An 18,672-nucleotide genomic window follows, 5' to 3' on the forward strand; every position below is an offset into this window, starting at 1 on the left:
ATGTGTAGTTTAGCTCAGATATCACATGAAGTGTAATAAAGATAGAATTAAGGGGGGAATTAATCAAAATGATCAAATGCAGCAGCCCAAAATAAAAGTCACGGCAGATTTCGGAGCTATACTAAAATGAAAGAGGAAATGTAGCCTATGTGTCACATTTCCTTTGAGAAGGATGATGTGCAGAAATCAGCAGAGAGGAGGTTATTGGTGCAAATGTTATTGTTATGTGTCATGTGATTGTAGGATGGAGGTTTTTAATATTATGAATAAAGTGCATAAAATAACTGTTTTGAAACATTTTAACCTAAACACAACGCGATGCAGATGCAGTACGTTTGCAGTGGGGGCTCTGATTGGCTTTTATACTCGACGTAACCCTCCTCGCCTGATCTGTGCCTGAGAGGAGAAAAAATAAAAGAGCTCTCACTCTGCCCGTACTGCCTGGTACCGCAAACGTTGCAGATCACAGTGTGCTCTTGATGTAAATAGCTTTCAGGCAATGTGAACACACCTGATTAGCACAATAGATATGTTACATATATTTAACTGTGAAGCACTTTGTACTTTGCATAAGAAAACTGCTATAGAAATAGAGTGTATTATTTTGATTTTTATTATGAGGGTGTGTGTGCCTAGAAGTGGCTCGCTATGTTAATATTAACATTAATTGCTTTGCTAAGTTAGCTCGCTGGTGCATTAGCTGCTAGCTCAAAAAGCCCAAAATCAACTTCTCAAACTACAGTTCAAAGTGCTTTTGGGCTATATGGCTAAGGACAATATCTTTTACCATCTGTCACAGTAACCTGAATTTGTAAACAAATCTACATTATCAGAGTAATCACTTTTGTGTAATGTATGTTGCTGTACCCAAGACTTTTATTTTTTTCAGTTGTCAGATAGCTCCAGCCATGGTTGCTAGGAGATTTCTGGCACAAAACGCAGTGCCTCAGCTGGTGTTAATGGGAAAGTGCAGAACCTGGCCTATTGTTGCAGATGTCTTCCACTAAAAAGATTTAAGATGATTTCAACCAGGTTACATAACCACAGTACAACATACCACCTCTGAGCGAGTACAGCAGGAGAGCGCATGCGTCAGGGTTAACGCCCACCTATGCAGAGCGGAAGGTGAGCCAGTTTTTGACTACTGAGTGATTCATCTTTTTAAACACAGGCGATCTTTGTCTGTACGCACACAACATTCACGCATGTACACTGCGACCTTTGCAGCTGCGATAGCTGCACCGAGTGGACGGACAGAAAGAGGAACACGACGTTTCTCGAAGCGATTTAACATTATAAACCCATCGTAAATGGGTTTATTATCACGTCAGTCGTTATTTTCGTCGCGCCCCTCAAAGTCGACCGGTTGTTGTGAATGGATTATATTGTTCTTGTCTCACCGAGAAGCCTTACAACGCCCTGTCAGCAGCCATAGCTTGGTCATTGACGCTGGAGGTAAGCTCGTCATCAACAGACTGCCATTTTCAGCTGCTAGCCAGCAGCAACAGCAAGCTAACTCACCGGCTAGGCTAAGCTAGCGGAGGTTGCCAGCTCACTTGTTAGCATGCTAAAGTTAACTTTAAATCGACAGCACATGCAATCTGTCTCCGTCGACTAGTTACCAACGTTACCCGAGGAAGTATTTCAACGGTTCGTTTTAAGATAGATATTTCCGACGACATTTTCGACGGTTTGTTCGAAGATGTTTGAGTGTAGCGTGTATGTTGTAGTAGAAAATAGTCAACATTCTGCGGATTTCTTCCACGAGTGTATGTTTAATTAACAATATCTCATAGCCTGCTTCTGTTGAAGGAGTATGAGTCTACAGTGCTATCTTAATTTTGTCATTCAAAGCTAGCCACAAAGCTAAACGTGATGACGTTTATCGCCGACTGACGTTTGTCTGTTAAGTTAAGTAACCCTTATGAACATGTGATTTGGCTGGAGACAGGTGGGAATGGAAACAAGGCAGACTTGTGATATGGTGTTGATGACAGAGCAATTTGTCTTTGTGCTGCTTTTTGGATCTGTTTTTCCAGACTGCCTGGACCAAACGGCTGAAATGTATTCTGTGTTTGTGTTTATTAACAGGATACCTTAATCTGTCCCTGCAATGGCAGTGTTTAGTCCCCAGGTGCTCCTTGCAGTCACAAGATCAAGGTAAGTCTAGCTGCGCTTGCCCGGAATTTAGGAAGTTAAACAAGACCCCTTGTCAGTACACAGAGGGTTGCATCCCATAGGGTTAACAAAATAATGAATTGATTACTAAAACTCCTCACAAAGTCCACTGATAATAGTAAGGCTACATGTTGTTACAGTGAGGTATCTGATGTATTGAAGGAGGGCCAAAAGCACAAGCTGTCTCTGTTAACATAGCGACTTCAGTGAAGCCTATATAGCTGCATGACTCCAGTTACATACACATACTCCCACCTAGTGACGTAAGATCTGATATTTGACTAAAGACAGCGATTGGTAAGGAGTAGACTATTACATAACTGACACTGGATGAGCACTCTAAAGTGGGTGTATGGGAACTGGGACATACATGTAGTTGAAGAACATATTAACCCTTCCAAGCTGCTGAGTGGAGAAGCTTGCATGTACAATATGTGAATAGGTGGTGTGAAGTGGCCAGTTACCAAAACAGTGGTTACTGTGTTAGCCAGGATGCAGGTGAACAAATTACAAAAAAAGAGTTTATGCACAGCACACCTTGAGCATGACATATCAAACCCCTAAAAAGAAGACAACAGATTCACCCCATGGGGGGCTCTCAGAATCACAGCACTGAAAGGTCAAAAACAATACCTCAGGGCTGCGACCGGGTGGTGCCAGGTTTCAGACATGGTAATTCTCAGAAATATTACATAATTAGCATTAATATATCTGATATTGAATTTCATGGGTAATAGTTTGTGAACAGGTATTGGTAAACCTAAAAAATGGTCCTGCCAATAATAACTTTACTGGCCAAATTAATCAATATACATTTTTTTACAGAGATGTCATCTTATCCATTTTCAGTGCCATTTTATGTACAGAATCAGGTACTCTGAGTAGATTTAAAGTTTTAATGTAAAACTTGTTTCACTTGCTCATACAATACAAGTTTTCTATCTTGGTCTTCATTTTTTCATTTTAGCAGCCTGCTATATTTATTTATTTTATTTGTTAGGATCCCCATTAGTTTTGCCCTAAAGCGCAGCTAGTCTTCCTGGGGTCCACATTTAAAAACATACATTAAACATTACAATTAACACAAATAGCAAACACCAAACATCAACATAACACTTATATAAAAAAACAAAAACAAAACATTAATATGTATAAATAAAACTTACACTGATGACTCTCTCAAAGTTACCAGGAAAAAACTACAAATCCGCATATGCATAGTATCCTACAAATATTATATTCCTAAGTGTTTCCTTATTTGCTTTTTAAACATTGATTTCTGTGTTAATTTAGATTCATTTAAATGTAAACCCTGGGCAGTAGTTCTTTGTAACAACTTTGACTTGCACCATATTATGACATAACTAATACATTTTTCTTTTTGCTGTCAACAGGGGATCATATTTGTTGTCCAAGAGGCACAGCTGCTCCTCTCTGTCATCCAAAGCCTATCTCCACATAGACCCGCCCCGTGTCTTATCTTCATTGTACCCACTCAGGCACTCCCGCTCTACCTATACCCACTGTTACCGGGGCCATGCCTCCTGCCGCGCTCACAGCTCTACCTTACTAGCCAGGTCACTACACAGCTCAAGTGTTTGGCTCCAGGACACAAAGCAGGAGAACACCAAGGCTGTGCCCGTCCCTGCCCAGGATGGCCCTCCTGGGGCAAAGAAAGACCCTGCTGCCCCTCCGCCCCCACCCCAACCCCCATCAACTCCCACTCCAGCGTCCGCCGCTGCCACAGCAGCAGCTGTCCCTCCGGCCCTGGAGAGGGCAGTCGTGAGAAAGTCTCTGTATCAGAGGATTGTGGACGAGTTGAAGCACTACTACAATGGCTTCCGGCTGCTAGGCATCGACACCACGATTGCAGGAAGGATGGTGTGGAGGCTGCTACATGGACAAGTGCTCACACGCAGGGAGAGGAGAAGGGTAAGAAGACTGGAGCGTGTAGGTTACGGTATAGGATGAGTTTTATTTACATTCAGGCTAATTTGATTAATTCTCATCTGTGAGAATGCAGCCCCAGGCACAAGCATCTTTATAAGTTATGCTACAGTTACAAATTCATGGAGTGTAAAAAACACTGAGCTGTATTTGCCTTCTTTGTTCTTTTTTTGCCTCTGCCTTCTCTCTTGTCATTTATTGCCCTCTGGTCACAGAAGGTGTCAGTCTGGTTTTTTAACAGTCGTCTGGTCTCTTCTCATTGTCATTGCAAAAGACTTAAGAAGTTGTCACGCTGGTTGCTCTGCTCTGAGGTTGTTATCAGTAAATCACTGACACATTTTATGCCTGAAGGCATGTTTTGGAACATTTTTACACATCTACCATGTCAATGGGGAATGTACACCAGGGGTGTTGTGTTTCAGAGATAGATAGTATATAGAGAAGGGCTAGTGGTTAGAGAGGTTAAGCTGTAATGTGTAGGTCACAAGTTTGATCCATGCAACTTGTGATGTGTCGTCAGCCATGTGTCCAGTCAAAATGAGCTGTAAATATGAGTGGAAAATGAATGTAGACTCTGAGTAAGATTCTAGAGATGTGAGCCTACGCTGTGTTGTTGTTTACTGGCCTATAGGTCTCCTGGTTTAGCACAATACTTGAGATGTCTCAGTAAGTCAGTGGGTTAAGGCCTAGGCTATACCATGTACTTGTACCCTTGTTCGCTTATCTGTGTAGGTTGTTATTGCCCTTGACAGGAAATATGCCTTGTCTCTCAACCATTCACAATTAAATTAAGCAAATATAAACAATCCTTGAATAGTTCATGATTTAGTTATGATGCTAATGTAGAGCTGGTCAATGCTAAAATTAGTTGTGAAGCACATTCAGTTCTGAAGTTGGTCAGGACAATTTGCTCCATGTTGTTGAGGATTGTGGTAAGATTATTATACTTTAATATATAGCATATGTGGTGTGGTTCTGTGTGGCACTTAAACATCTTCAATGATCATCAAAATAATATTTTTTACTGCAGTATAGTTACAAACAATTGTACTAAGTAGCACATTCTGCCCATAATTTTATTGGATCAATAGTTGGCACCAGGAGTACCAGGAGCCAGTTATGAAACGACGGTGCAGTGATCACGGCGATCATCTGATCGCCGTGATCATCTGAGCTGGTCTTGGTTGTGTTCAGAAAGCATGAAATACGCGGAAAAATGTGCAAAAAACAAAACGTAAATGCCCACTTGAATTTGCCCTGCTGAGATATCTTAAGGCTTTTTATGTAGGGACGAAAAACTCAGTGCCAATCTAGAAGCCGTTCCTTATATTATGAGCTCTACCTGGAGAGAACTAGGCAAATCAGCTAGGCTTTCTGTCCATTTATGGAGACTAGACACCTATAGGTCATGGCATGAAGTAAGCTCCATTCACTAATGAAAGGATACATGTCTTGCTGACTGACTGGTGCACGCATTGAGCGAGCAAGACATGCACGCACCGTGACCCAAGCTGTGTGCATGCCATGGTAGAACTATATGTGGGCTATTTTAGAAGGGAACTGGCACAGCTGCAGCGCACGTGTAGTGGCTCTAATATGCAAACACACTTCCAAAGACTTGGGCACTCACAAGGGTGATGGGATTTCCCAAAAGTTGGCAGATACTGTAACTTTACTGACTTTACCAACCCATGATGCCAACAACATTATGTGACATGTTGGACATGTTTTTACTATTTTTTAAAATTTCCGTCTTTCTCATTTCAGCTGATGAGGACCTGTGCTGACTTGTTCCGTCTAGTGCCCTTCATGGTGTTCATCATCGTTCCTTTCATGGAGTTCCTTCTTCCAGTCTTCCTCAAGCTCTTCCCAGAGATGTTGCCCTCCACCTTCGAGACAGAGTCCAAAAAGGCATGTGTATATATACAGTACATACACACACACTGCCGCCAGAAACTTGAACGACCTCATGACTGGGTTTATCCTCTCGCTTATGTAACTTGTCAGATATGGCTGTGGCAGCTGCACTAAGCAGTTCAGACCATGGCTGATGTAAGCAGCTGACTTAAACTGATATAGGCAATTTACAGTGACAGCTTTATCAAAATGTACACACGGTTTCAAAATCCGTAACCCACATTCACGAGAGCAGGACCCTGACTTGTAAATGTCCCCATATTGATCTAATTCGTCTATTGTTGCTGTTATCATAATACACCATGATATGACATTCCATTGTGTGGCTTTTCAAACCTCCTGTAGAGGAGAAGCAGCAGGTTTCTGTATTGGGCCCAGTAGCCCTGTCAACTCCAATGTTCCCTGGTTGCTCTGGAGCATGGTTGAGTGATTCACAGATATGCCCTTGTGCTCCTGGACAACGGACAGGCGTCTGGCCTCTCAGAGCCTGGCATAACACAAGAAGAAAAAGGAACTAGTGTTTTGTTGGTAGACCAGAACAGCTCTACAATATCATAATTGGGTTGTAGTTGCCAGAGATCTCAAAAGACTATATCATCCAATTATGTTGCCTTCAGTACAATAATATTGATGATAAATGATTTTGCTTTTGTAATACCCAAAGTATTGTGATTCAGTATAACATGATTTTACTTTACAGTAAAATAATTACATGGTATCCCTAATCATGCCAAAACTGAGAGACCAGGCAGTAATTAGACCATACTTCTCACTAATCACATCTAACTGAAGCTGTTTTCAAGTACTTTTGAAACTAACCAGCCTCTGTCCCTGCAGGAGGAGAAGCAAAAGAAGGGTCTGGCTGCGAAGCTGGAACTGGCCAAGTTTCTCCAGGAGACTATTGCTGAGATGGCCCGCAGGAATAAGGCTAAGGTTCAGACAGAGGATGAGACACAGCGCTTCTCCACATATGTTCAGAAGGTAACCCATAGCAAAGGCAGCACTCTAGATGTTGCGTTGTATTGCTACAGTGTGTTCAGGATTGATCAGTCGATCACCAGTGTTTCTTGATTCTATCTTGGCACTGGTTACCACCTCGCATCGTTGTTCTCTGAGGAAAATGAATTGCTTTCACTGATCAGCTGTTGAGCTCATTCAGTCTGGTATTACAAGTCAAAGGTCACATGTCCCAGATACTGCAGAGACACAACACTAAGCAAGTTAGCACAACTGAAGTTGAAACCTAAATAAAGTATTCTCAAATTTAGACTGTGTAATGGTATTTTGTTTTGCTAAACTAGATCAAACTTTCTCTTCCGCTTGTTTTTTAGGTGCGGCACACAGGAGAGCAGCCCACCACAAAGGACATTGTTAGGTTCGCTAAGCTGTTTGAGGATGAGCTGACACTGGAGCACCTGGAGCGCCCCCAGCTGGTGGCTCTGTGTAAGCTACTGGAGCTGCAGCCCATTGGCACCAACAACTTGCTGCGTTTTCAGCTGATGATGCAGCTCAGGACCATCAAGGCAGACGACGAGGTGAGGGGGGGGGGGGGGGGGGGTAATTTGCAGTCATTATGGGAAGGGCAGAGAGAAAGGAGGGGTAGAACAAGAGGAAGATGATGATGAAATGAGGAAGTTCAAAGGGTGGAGACCTGCTGTTAAGACATTTTAGCTTATGCTGCACTAAAAATTACCCTATCCATTGACACATTTTTATGTTAGAATAAAGTTTGGAGCCAATCTCTCTTCATGTGTATCTCTCATCATGTGTTTGTGCGACAGTTTCTGACTCTTTCCTCTCTATTTCTATACAGATGATAGCAACCGAGGGTGTGGCGGCTATGAGTGTGTCTGAGCTGCAGGCAGCTTGTCGTAGTCGAGGGATGAGATCTCTGGGTCTCACCACCGACCAGCTACGCCAGCAGATGCAGCAGGTGAGACATTTCAAGCTTTGATTGGGTGACAGAAACTAACTCCTGATTTCTATAATGCATGATTAATTGGGTGAACCATTAGGCTAGGCCAAATTAATTTGTAGTTTAACGTGTATTGCCTGAAAGATTGTCTTGTCAGCTGTAGGGCAACAGTTATTATTATATTGTTAATTTAGTGTAAACCACAGAGATTGTGATAAAGTGATACATGCAGAGTCTCATCATCAGTTTTATATTATCAAACATGGCAGTATCTGCGTGAAAGAAAAGATAAACCTTTTATTTTAAAAGTGTTCTGGTAATTCTATAAGTTTGTTCTGTGAACCAATACAAAATGTGTGTAGGTATGCATTTTTTAGGTTTGACTGTTCATGGGCATCTGTACCAGTTTGGAATAGACTGAATTCAAATTCAATTTGGAGTGGCCTTGGTGAAAAATGTGTTTAGAAAAAATAGGAAACATCTGATCTCTTATCAATGACACCCACTAATCAATGTCCTTCTCCCCCATCTAGTGGCTGGACCTGCACCTAAAGGAGAATGTTCCTCCATCCCTGCTGCTGCTCTCCAGGGCCATGTACCTGACTGACCTCAAACCCAAACCCCCTGTCATCCCACCGGTACCCAAACTAGAGGTTAGTCCACATTCAACATACAACCACAGTCAGCCTGTACAGGCTAGTTAAACCTTACAAGCGTAAATGTGCCATTTAGAGAATCGGAGCGCAGTGCATGAAAGTCCAGTTTTAAGTTCAGTTGGTATGCAGGTCACTGATGTACAATATGTTCTGCCCAGCTTGGTCTCTGAGCTCTCTGTGGAATGCACAAGATGTTTCATAACTAGTTTTATTATTCTTGGCTCTGCCAAAGGATTTTTTTATGCCTTGGAACAATGTGACACCAATAATAAAGACTTGTATAGACACCTATAGAAATATTAAACAGGTAATCTCAGATAGCCAACCATACTGTATAGACTCTCTTTTGTGGGGTGAGTTCTCCTTTTCAGATGTTTGTTGTCGTTTTTGCAGAAAGCCACTCCTCCTCCAGTGGAGAATGCAGAAGCAACCACAGCCACAGTCTCTACTGACATGCTGGCAGACCCTGCCCTGGTCATCAAAGACAGACCGGTCAGTACACTCCTAACACACAGCAAGACCAGATGAACTGTATCGATGCTGAAGCGGAAATTTGGTCATTGCAGAAGCTAAGCATAGTTTGTAGATAGCAATACAATAGATACACGATATTGAAGAATAAAGATACAACTACCTTATCATGCTAAAACAAAGTTTCTATGCTTGGAAGAATTTTTGGTATGTTGACAGTAAGGTTGGACAATAGTGTGCATCCGAATGTCAACCAATCATCATCACATATATGGGCGATTTTGATGTATGCATTCATTCATTCGCAGCATTCTTATATCTGTCTTTCTATCCATCTGTCTGTCCAAGGTGGAGGAGATACGAGACAAGGCTCCTGTGATGTCAGACAAACCTCTGTCTCCTGCTGAAGTCCTTCAGGTGAGCACCCATAGTTCCCTGGGCCTGTGTGCATCCACACAAACCAGTATGAGATTTGATGCTAGGCAGGGCTTCATAATCCAGTTAGTTCCTCTTGGCTTTGATCTTTCTGGCATGACATGCTCATCTCTCACACCAGGACACAGCTACTATCCTGGAAACCAGCCGATTAGGTGTCAGACAGGATACAGTGTTCAAACGATGGTTTAAGAGAAAGAAGTTAGGGAGATTGAGTTGGTGAAGCTATAAATGAAGGCCGGTTAGAAGATCAGAGTAGCCCACACAGATGCAGGTAGCTACTGGCAAAATAAGACAGTTAAAGATCGATCATCAATTTAATGTATGTGAGGTGTAAAAATAGCCAATAGCTATTGATATTTTATAGCTTTTTTTCCAGTGTCATGCACTCTAGGCAGCCAGCCCACATGGGCTTACAATACACATCCATGTTTGCTGCAATATGTCCATAAAAATATTTCTAAACAAACTCGGGTATCAAACAATGGATATTGCTCTTTTTCCCAGACTTTACAGATAAAACACACCACATAGAACCCACCTTTTCTGAAGCATGTCAAGTCTTATAAATTAATCAAATCAAATAAATGAAATTTTATGAAGAACAATGAAACATGAAGTGAATTTCATTTTCACTTTCTCCCAAAACACATAACAGACACATTCTGTCCTCGTCTGATAGATGTGGATACTCTAGCTAAACTTTGCTCTGTGACCTCTTCCCCAGGCTAAGGCAGCGACAGATGTGTCCCAAAAGAGCAAGATGAGTGCCAACGGTGTGTAAAGAGGTGTGGGAGGCTCCTGGCTGGACTGAAGGGGAGACGGGCTTAGCCATGGCACAACGCCGTGTCCACAGAGGAAGTAGGGAAGGCAGGGGAGTAGTGGTCAGATGTCAGGCCGTTAGTGATCTACATTGCAGTAGCCATCAACCATTTGGAATCTATCCCTCCTCCCCACCACCTTAAAATCCCTTGTCCCTTCTTCTGACCAGAGGGATGGGAAGTCATTGGCCCCATTCAACATTGTTCCCTGGCAGCACCGCTGGCATGTGGATGAGAGCAGGTACATTGCTCTCTACTGATCCAGATCCTGTTCCCCTCCTGCCCCTCTCTCTGTTAACACCCGGCGAAGGTATGCTGCTAGTTTGAGTAAAGGAACACACCTCTGCTTCATCTCAGCAGCCTCTCTTTACTCTTCCCTCTGCTTTCAAATTTGTGTTCCGTTCACTCCGTTCACTATAACTCTCCAGTTCAACGGGACAAAGTATCAACCTGAACTTTCACTGGACTGGCAGACCACTGATGGTGTGATCAATTAATTTTATATCCTGGAAGAGACGGCCCAGCCTGCCATTACACAACCTGCTTAATTGTCTGCTGGATGGTGTCTCCCTATGGTCTAGACCTCCTCCTCCTCCTCCTCCTCCTCCTCCTCCTCTTGTATATTTGTAAATATCCTGTATATTTTTCTCATTGTCTGACATCACTGCAGCAGCAGCTTTGTACAGTTTGCTATGCAACTGCCTAATTTCTCTTAAACAAAAAGTTTGAACTTTTCCCTCTTAGCAATTTTATTTGGTTTTGTTTGTGTAACATTTAACTCCAGTTCAGAGTGTAGCAGAAGTCATCTGATGAGATGAAGATGTCTTTTTTCAACTTTGTTGAACTTTTTGGTTCAGCAGCTGTCTCAACTTTTGGTTCTCTCTCGGCAATTTTACCATTCTGAACCCCGGAGAGAGATGCCAACATCAACAGATGGCATATTCTGAACCTTTGGCATTTCACATCAACCACAGGTTCAGGGAAAATCCCAGACTCTCATCTTGTCAGCTGATGACTAGCTGATTTGGACGCGCCGAGACTGAATGAGGTGGCATTGTGTGGGTGCTTGCGGCTGTAAATAGCAAATGAAGACTGGTATATTATTATTCTGGTTGTAAGAGAGAGCTCACTCCTTAACTCCAGGAGAGACTGTAGCGATGTGCACAGTCTGCCTCCACTGATAAACAACTGAATGGACGATCTGTAAAATTAGCCTATCTTATTCTACTGGAATATACAGTGTACGTATTGTGTTTTAAGGCTATGTGGCTACTTACTTCTTAATTCATATTTGAATGAAAAGATACTTGACAGCATTGGCTGCTATTGGATATTATCCATGCAAATTGTTAAAACTATTTGTGAATATGTTGTTAGAAGCATCAAATACATTAATATTGGAGTAGCATTGAAATGTTGAAACCACAAATGAGATAATTACACAGGAAAGTTTAACATTTTATTTTTTGTAATGTGGTTCTAAAAGAGGTAAAATATATGGTGTTATGACTGTGATATGCCCAGCTATCCTACTTCATCAAGCTTTCATAATTATTATGACCTCGATGGTCGCTATTTGAAGGTTTACCACGTAAAAGTGTACTGTATACACATCTGTATGCATATGGTTGTGTGTGTGTGTAAGACAATGCCTTAGCCTCTGGGAGAAATGTTTAGCATTAAGTCTGGAGAGTTTATAAACCCCCTACATACAGCTGAGATTGTTGGTGTAACTGATCTCACTTGGCAACTCATCTCTCACCCTCTGGATGAAATGGAAGATGTCGTCTCCTCTCACCATTCTTCCTCATAGCTCATTACCCATAGGCACTTGCTGGAAATAGATGCCATAAATGAATGGGTATTTTTTTAAACAAAATGATAACTAATGAGATTTATTGTTCTTGGTTTTGCATATGTTCCTATGGTTAAAAGGCGTTGGGCTTGAGGTTTGCATTTTTCATCAGATTATATTGATTTGCTGTCCTACCGTGTCATTTTGTACTTGGTTTGATAGTTCACTTCAGAGTGTGTGTCCAAGACGCCCAGTCGCACCTAGTTACCTTTTCTCCTTTGTGGAATGTCTCCTTTTCTCCTCCCCACTCGATCCCAAAGTCAAGAATCCTTTCTCGTCTCATCATCACTGATACTGGGGAAAAGGTCTGTGTTCATGATGGGAAGGAGCTCAAGAAAGGAAAAGATGTGAGAATCGGGAGTAGTTGCATTTATGAAGCCTGACTTATGTTCTGCTGCCATATTTAACCTTATCCCCAGATTTCACTTGAAGCTCTGTGTAGATGTGATTTGATCTAAGCAACATATATGACAGTTTTCTTTGGAAAGAATCAGAAAGTTGGTGTTTTGAGCAAGAGCTCAGCGCTTAATTCACAACAGCCCTTGTCACTCAGTTGTTGAGAAAGGCATCAGTAGTGTGTGTGTGCTGCTCTCCAGACGTTGAGTTGATATTGGTCGACGGTGTTTTCATCCCCATACATTTCATCACTGGTACTGTGTATTGCATGATTAAATGATAGTACAGTAATGAAGCAATGGGAATGATTGGACTGGGCTCCTATTTCTGCCATTACACTTGGACTTAAGCGTGTGCCAGACTGAAAGATGTTTGTAAATTGTCCTCACAACTACTGGATAAGACTAGTAGTGGTTGACATTTCTGAATTACCTGTCCTTGCCCATCGCTGTGATTCAAGATACCAAAATACGCCATAGTTCATTCATCAACAGATATTCCATCTTCTCCTAAATATCCCTCATTTCATCTCTCAGCAAAGAAGAGCATTTGTTTCCTTTAATTCATTCATTCATTCAGCATCATTGCACCCAAGTGTGCACTAACAGTTCCATACTGTTGTATTGATCACTGTGCCTGCTAACTGCAAACTGGTCATACTTCTATTACAGACACTCTGGTGTTTAAACGCCACTGTGATCTGTGACTCCACTCACACTGGAGGTCAAGTGAGTGCTTCATCTGTAGGCCTGTCCTGTCTTTCAGTCCAAAACAGCGTTTACTGTCCTGTTACTCATTTCCCTGCATTACAATTGTGCATCATTTACCATGTCAAATGAGTGTTTGGGTGATGAAAGACCAGAGTTCACATGATTAAATTCATGAAACCCTTTACACTTGTGTCCTGTCTCTCTCTGTCAACAATACGTAAGCAATAGTAGTGAAAACCAGTTTATTCGTTTCCAATGAACAAGCAGTAACGTAAAAAGTTATCAGTGAGTGAGATTATAGTGAATGAGAACAGTAACTATTATGATGGTTAAAGTGGGAATCTGTGCAATTCTTTTTATTTTGGCTACATCTTTGGTGATAAGTGGCCATTGCTGTAGTGATTTTTCCTGGGAAAGACCTACCTGACACTTGTTTTAAACAGCAAATGTAACATAATGAACTGAATATAGGTTGAATTACTATTGTGTTATATCAATTGGTCATAGTGAGTAGTATAACATCTGTGTTTATATGGGAATGTCAGATTATTACTTTAAGGAAAACACCATGACCATTAACAGAGTTGAATTTATTCTTTAGTGGTTGCGGGTCAAAACAATCTTCTTGGGTGGTTTGTGATATGGCTAGTCTGTCATCGATTTTGTTTTATGTGAACAGTCAGGACGCATTTACTTATGTTCCTCCATATAGAAGGGCAGGGTGTTTTCATATCGATTTCACTGTATGACTCATCACACATCACGTTTTTTGTTATGATGATGTTATCAGGCTTTTCATGGCCAGCAGATGGCGACATCTGTGTTCAAGAGTGTATTAGTGCAGTGAGCTCTGTCACAGCCCAGGGGTTTGTCCATCAAAGCTCTCTGGTTTTCTACAATTTCCACACAACTATGAAGCAGCTTGTGAACGACCTACAGCTGTTGAGTTTGTTTTCTAGGAAGTAGTTTAAAATTAAACTTGGTCACATGCTTTGTTCTGAAACACATCATTATCATTAGATATCATTCTACAATCTGCTTTTATTAAAAATGAAACAGCACAAGTACAAAACTGCTGTAGGCCTAATATATGGTCGATTTTTGAAAATGCAATAACTTAACATTTAACCAATATCAAACAATCAAATTTTAACTATGTCTTCTTTGATCGTGTATCTTCTTCATTAAACATCTGTGACATTGCCCTAAGCAAAGGGGGGGGGGGGGGGGGGAATAGCATTTCTCATATGTGTGTAGCCTAGTCTGCCCATTTACCTATTCTGTTTAATTGTAGGGGATTAGTGATGACTAAATGCTGGTCTAAGGAGGTCACAATCCTTATGTGATATATGTTTTCGGATAATTGTTTGTTTATGTGTTTTGTGTGGACCCCACGAAGTTGCTACTGCAGTATCGACTAATGGGAATCCCAATAAACTGCTGGAAATAGAGGAACATTTGGATCCCTATAATATGGCCCCTTTAAATCGGTCCAGTTTATAGACCACCACATTTCCCGTGTTTCACATGGAAAGATGACGTCATCAGAAGGTGGGTCATTATCTGGGAATAGTGTCATGGAAACTCCGCCCACATCTGTTTCATTTTAGACCTTTAAATTCCCCCCCGTGCCACAGTGTAACGGACTGATCTGAAGACAGGGCGGTGGTGAACTGACAATATTTAAGGTAAGGAGATTTAAATTTTTGGAAATGACTTTGGATCCGTCTCGTGACGTTTTGTGGAGCAGGTGTTTTCTAAAATAGACTGAGATGAGTGCATTGTACGGGCCAAATGCGAAATTGCGTCACCAACCCTATAATAAAATCCTGTTTGAATGTATGAATGTGTCTCACTACCGGCGCTGCGGTCTATTGACTGCTCTGCCTCCAGTGCATAAATAGGCCAACATGCTACCTTTGCTTGTGAAATTAGGCGATGATGTGAATACAGACTAAACATGACATTTAAGGACCGTGTGTTATTTCCCTTTAGATGGTCATGGACGCTGAAAGAAAGAGAGCAAGACACGGATTGACCGTGGTTTAGAAGTAACGTTAATCATAAACGAGAAAGAAAATACTTTACGTTTGGTCAGCTGCAGTCAGCCATATAGTGTGCGCCTGTAGTGAATAGCGCCATTTTGAAACTAAGGTCCTGCTTTCGACCTACTGCTGTGTGGTGAACAAAGTGGGCAAGGCTGTGTGGTGCAAAAACAGTTATAGGCTGTCATGTTAATTTGGTGAACACGATTGAACGGTATGGCTTATTCCACACACAAGACATAAAACATGTAATACAATAGCAATAACAGCTAGTTTGCTTAAACAGGCCCAGCTGTCCTACTCTTGAAAACAGGTGGTGGCTGCGTTTGTTTAGTCCTTTAAAGCTGTAATGAACTGTGTGAATATATATTCTGACATGATCCTTGGAATTTTCCACTTTGACCACTGTTGAAATCATTGAAAGCCACAGTTGTGGTGTAGCCTAATTAGTTAAGTAGGAATTAACAGTAAAACAGAATAAAAACAGTTTCAGTTCCTGAATGGAAACTATTTACCCCCCTTCAAAAAACAAACAAAAAAAACAAAAAACAAAAAACATCAATTCATGGTTTTGAGTGATGTTTTTCTTTTATGAAAAAATACTCTTTTGAGGGGAAAATAATATGAAGTAACTATTATTATCTCATCTTTTCCCCCATCTTTTATTTCCTTGTTTCCTCTCTGCAGTGCAGATATGAAGCTGACTTCATTAGCCTTGCTGTGTCTGTCCCTCCTCTTGGTTCACACCCATTTCTCCCTGGCCAAGCGAGGAGGCAGCTTTGGGAAATCTAGCTTTGGCTTTGGGAAAACCTCCAGTCGTGGTGGCAGCTCCACGTCCAACCGGGGCAGCACCAGCACAAACACAGGCCGCAAAACCAATCAGGGCTCCAGCCCTCAGGGTGGATACCCCAACCAGGCAGGCTACCCCCAGCAGCCAGGCAGAGCAGGGCAACCCAACCAAGGGGGTTATCCTAACCAAGGGGGTTATCCCAATCAAGGGGGTTATCCTAACCAAGGGGGTTATCCTAATCAAGGGGGTTATCCCAATCAAGGGGGTTATCCTAACCAAGGGGGTTACCCGCAGGGTGGCTACTACCCCCAGCAGCCAGGACGAGGAGGCTACCCCAACCAGTACCCAGCTGGTGGCTACCCTGCTGGAGGGTATCCAGCCGGAGGTTACCCAGCACGGGGCTACCCATATGGAGGTGGTGGAGCTGCAGGATACCCTGGAGGCTATGGTTATGGTGGTTACGGAGGTGGATACATGAACCAAAACCCCAACAACCGAATCCTGAGCCCTCACTATGGGGGCAGCTATGGATACGGGGGCTATGGGGCTGCAGGTGGCTCTCCGTTTGCCCACTCTGTTCACGGAATGGGCATGGGACCCTCTGTTAAGTCCAAAGGGTTTGGGCGCAGTGCGGTAATGGCAGCAGGAGCTGGGGCGGTGGCAGGCATGGCACTGGGCTACGGGCTGGGGAGGTTCCCTCGCCCCCACTTCCCCTTCCACAACCCGCAGGAGGAGTACTACTACAACCACTACATGTACAAGAGATACGGCACCAAGTCCACTGATCAGAACGACTACAGCAGAGACTACACCTTCAACCCGCCCCCGATAACTTTCGATAAGCACATGGAAAGTTGCATGAAGAGAACAGACCTGCTGCCTGTTGAGAATCGACGGGGGAAGAATGAACCTGTCACCACCACCACTACTACTACCACAACCACGACTACTGTTGTCACCTCAGCCCCAGACAACAGCACCGGCAACAACAAAACAGAGAGTAACAGCACCGCAACCGAGATGTCCTTGACCCCTGCAACTGCAACTCCCAGCCCTCCAAAGCAGCCTGAAGCCAACCCGCAGCCCCCAGCTTCACAGGACGGTGGCAGCGATGATGATGATGAAACAGTCAGCATTGTGGAGATCGGCTACCCGGCGCTGATCAAGCAGATGAAGGCCAGGCGGTGTGTGGAGCTGTACATGGTGTACTCTGAAAAACAGATGCAGGATAAGAGGTCTGCGGGACCCAGCGGAGGAGTGCAGGGACTGGGGATGGGCTTCTGGGAGCTCCTGACCGTGGTCACTGGGACCGTACTGATGCTACTGAACAGCAACATACTAATGCTGCACTGAGGCGTTCGCTAGAAGTGTTGAAGGAATAGATAGAGATCGAATTGGAAGACGGAGAATGTGTGAAAGCAAGTCATAAACAGATGGAGAGTGATGATTAAGCAGGGTTGGGGTGTGTGTGTGTGTGTGTGTGTGAGGGGAGTGGGGGGTGGGGGGGGGGCAGTGATTATTCAGTGTGTACGGTAAAGACGGAGAGAGGAACAGATGGTGTGTGTTTGCCCTCTGAAGCTTCAGGACTCTCCCTATCGTGTGTGTATTTTTGTTTTTTTGTTTTTTTCAATGTTTTCTCTATATGTAGACATTGCATCCTTATGCATGTGCATGACTGGCACCACCTAGCTGGCATACATACTGCATCGCTGAACTGTATGTTCAAAGTAAGAAAGGGAAAGGTTAGATTATAGAGACACCCTGTTACAACAATTGCACTGCCCATTTCCTCTTCTGGAAGAGAAAGGGTCCATTAACTGCACTGTAATGGTGCAAGATTTTTGACGGGTGTGAGGAAATTGAACCATTAAAGTCCATTAAACTGGCTGTCTGCTCAAAGGAGGCAACATGATCCTCCCGGGTCTGGTATAATTGTCTGACTCTGTCTCGATCTAAACAGTGATGGATGTTATGGAAACACTGACTATCTCTGCAGCCATAGAAATTTAGTAGCACTGTCTGTCACTGAATAATACCTCAATGGTTGTGATGATTATGATGGAAGCCTTTTTCCATTATGAGTTATTCATGATAGGATAGTTAAGTGTTTGTTTTTTTGTTTGTTTATTTTGAGTGTCTTGTGTGTTTCAAAAAAAATCTTCAGAATTTATTTTTTTATTTCGCGGATTCAGTTTGTGTGAACGGGCTTTCTGTCCCAGAGGAGAAAGCAACTGAGAGGATTAGCTTGCACCTGTGGGGCTGAGATTCTCAGCCATGGTGATGATCTGTGTAAATAAACTGCTCTATTATAATGGAGATGAAATAGAAGTGTGGCGTACAGTAGGGTATAGGAGGGGCGTTGGTGTTGGAGGACCGTATGACTCAAGGACAGTCAAGAAGTGGAAGAACAGTGAATAATGATCCAATATTATCAATTAACAGTGGATCTAATTAATTTCTTAAACAAACTCGTACTCTGGCTTGAACTTGTAGTCTGCTAGTATTCTAATATTACTAACATTACCGCTTTCAGACT

General features: G+C 42.6%; 2 protein-coding genes across 3 annotated transcripts; both read left to right on the plus strand.

The window, feature by feature from the left end:
* Positions 1-1,241: 1,241 nt before the first annotated feature.
* Positions 1,242-13,485, plus strand: letm2 (leucine zipper-EF-hand containing transmembrane protein 2). The gene is made up of 11 exons (XM_071536877.1): positions 1,242-1,455; positions 2,092-2,160; positions 3,573-4,110; positions 5,893-6,036; positions 6,880-7,023; positions 7,374-7,577; positions 7,856-7,975; positions 8,491-8,610; positions 9,007-9,105; positions 9,433-9,501; positions 10,247-13,485. The coding sequence occupies exons 2-11, from the start codon at positions 2,114-2,116 to the stop codon at positions 10,301-10,303; spliced, it is 1,542 nt and encodes a 513-aa protein (XP_071392978.1). The 5' UTR covers positions 1,242-1,455; positions 2,092-2,113; the 3' UTR covers positions 10,304-13,485.
* A 1,451-nt stretch (positions 13,486-14,936) lies between these two features.
* On the plus strand, positions 14,937-17,587 carry LOC139658726 (uncharacterized). 2 transcript variants are annotated; one of them, XM_071536878.1, is made up of 2 exons: positions 14,937-14,989; positions 16,034-17,587. In XM_071536878.1, the coding sequence occupies exon 2, from the start codon at positions 16,041-16,043 to the stop codon at positions 17,487-17,489; it is 1,449 nt and encodes a 482-aa protein (XP_071392979.1). In that variant the 5' UTR covers positions 14,937-14,989; positions 16,034-16,040; the 3' UTR covers positions 17,490-17,587. The 2 variants fall into 2 exon arrangements, with proteins under 2 accessions (XP_071392979.1, XP_071392980.1); XM_071536879.1 differs by having other exon boundaries at positions 14,944-14,989; positions 16,039-17,587.
* Positions 17,588-18,672: the final 1,085 nt, after the last annotated feature.

This window comes from Centroberyx affinis, unplaced genomic scaffold, assembly GCF_046629955.1.
Source record: "Centroberyx affinis isolate AG114_WGS23_722 - 3 ecotype Tasmania unplaced genomic scaffold, CSIRO-AGI_Caff_v1 ptg002953l_1, whole genome shotgun sequence".
Taxonomy (NCBI): Eukaryota; Metazoa; Chordata; class Actinopteri; order Beryciformes; family Berycidae; genus Centroberyx; species Centroberyx affinis.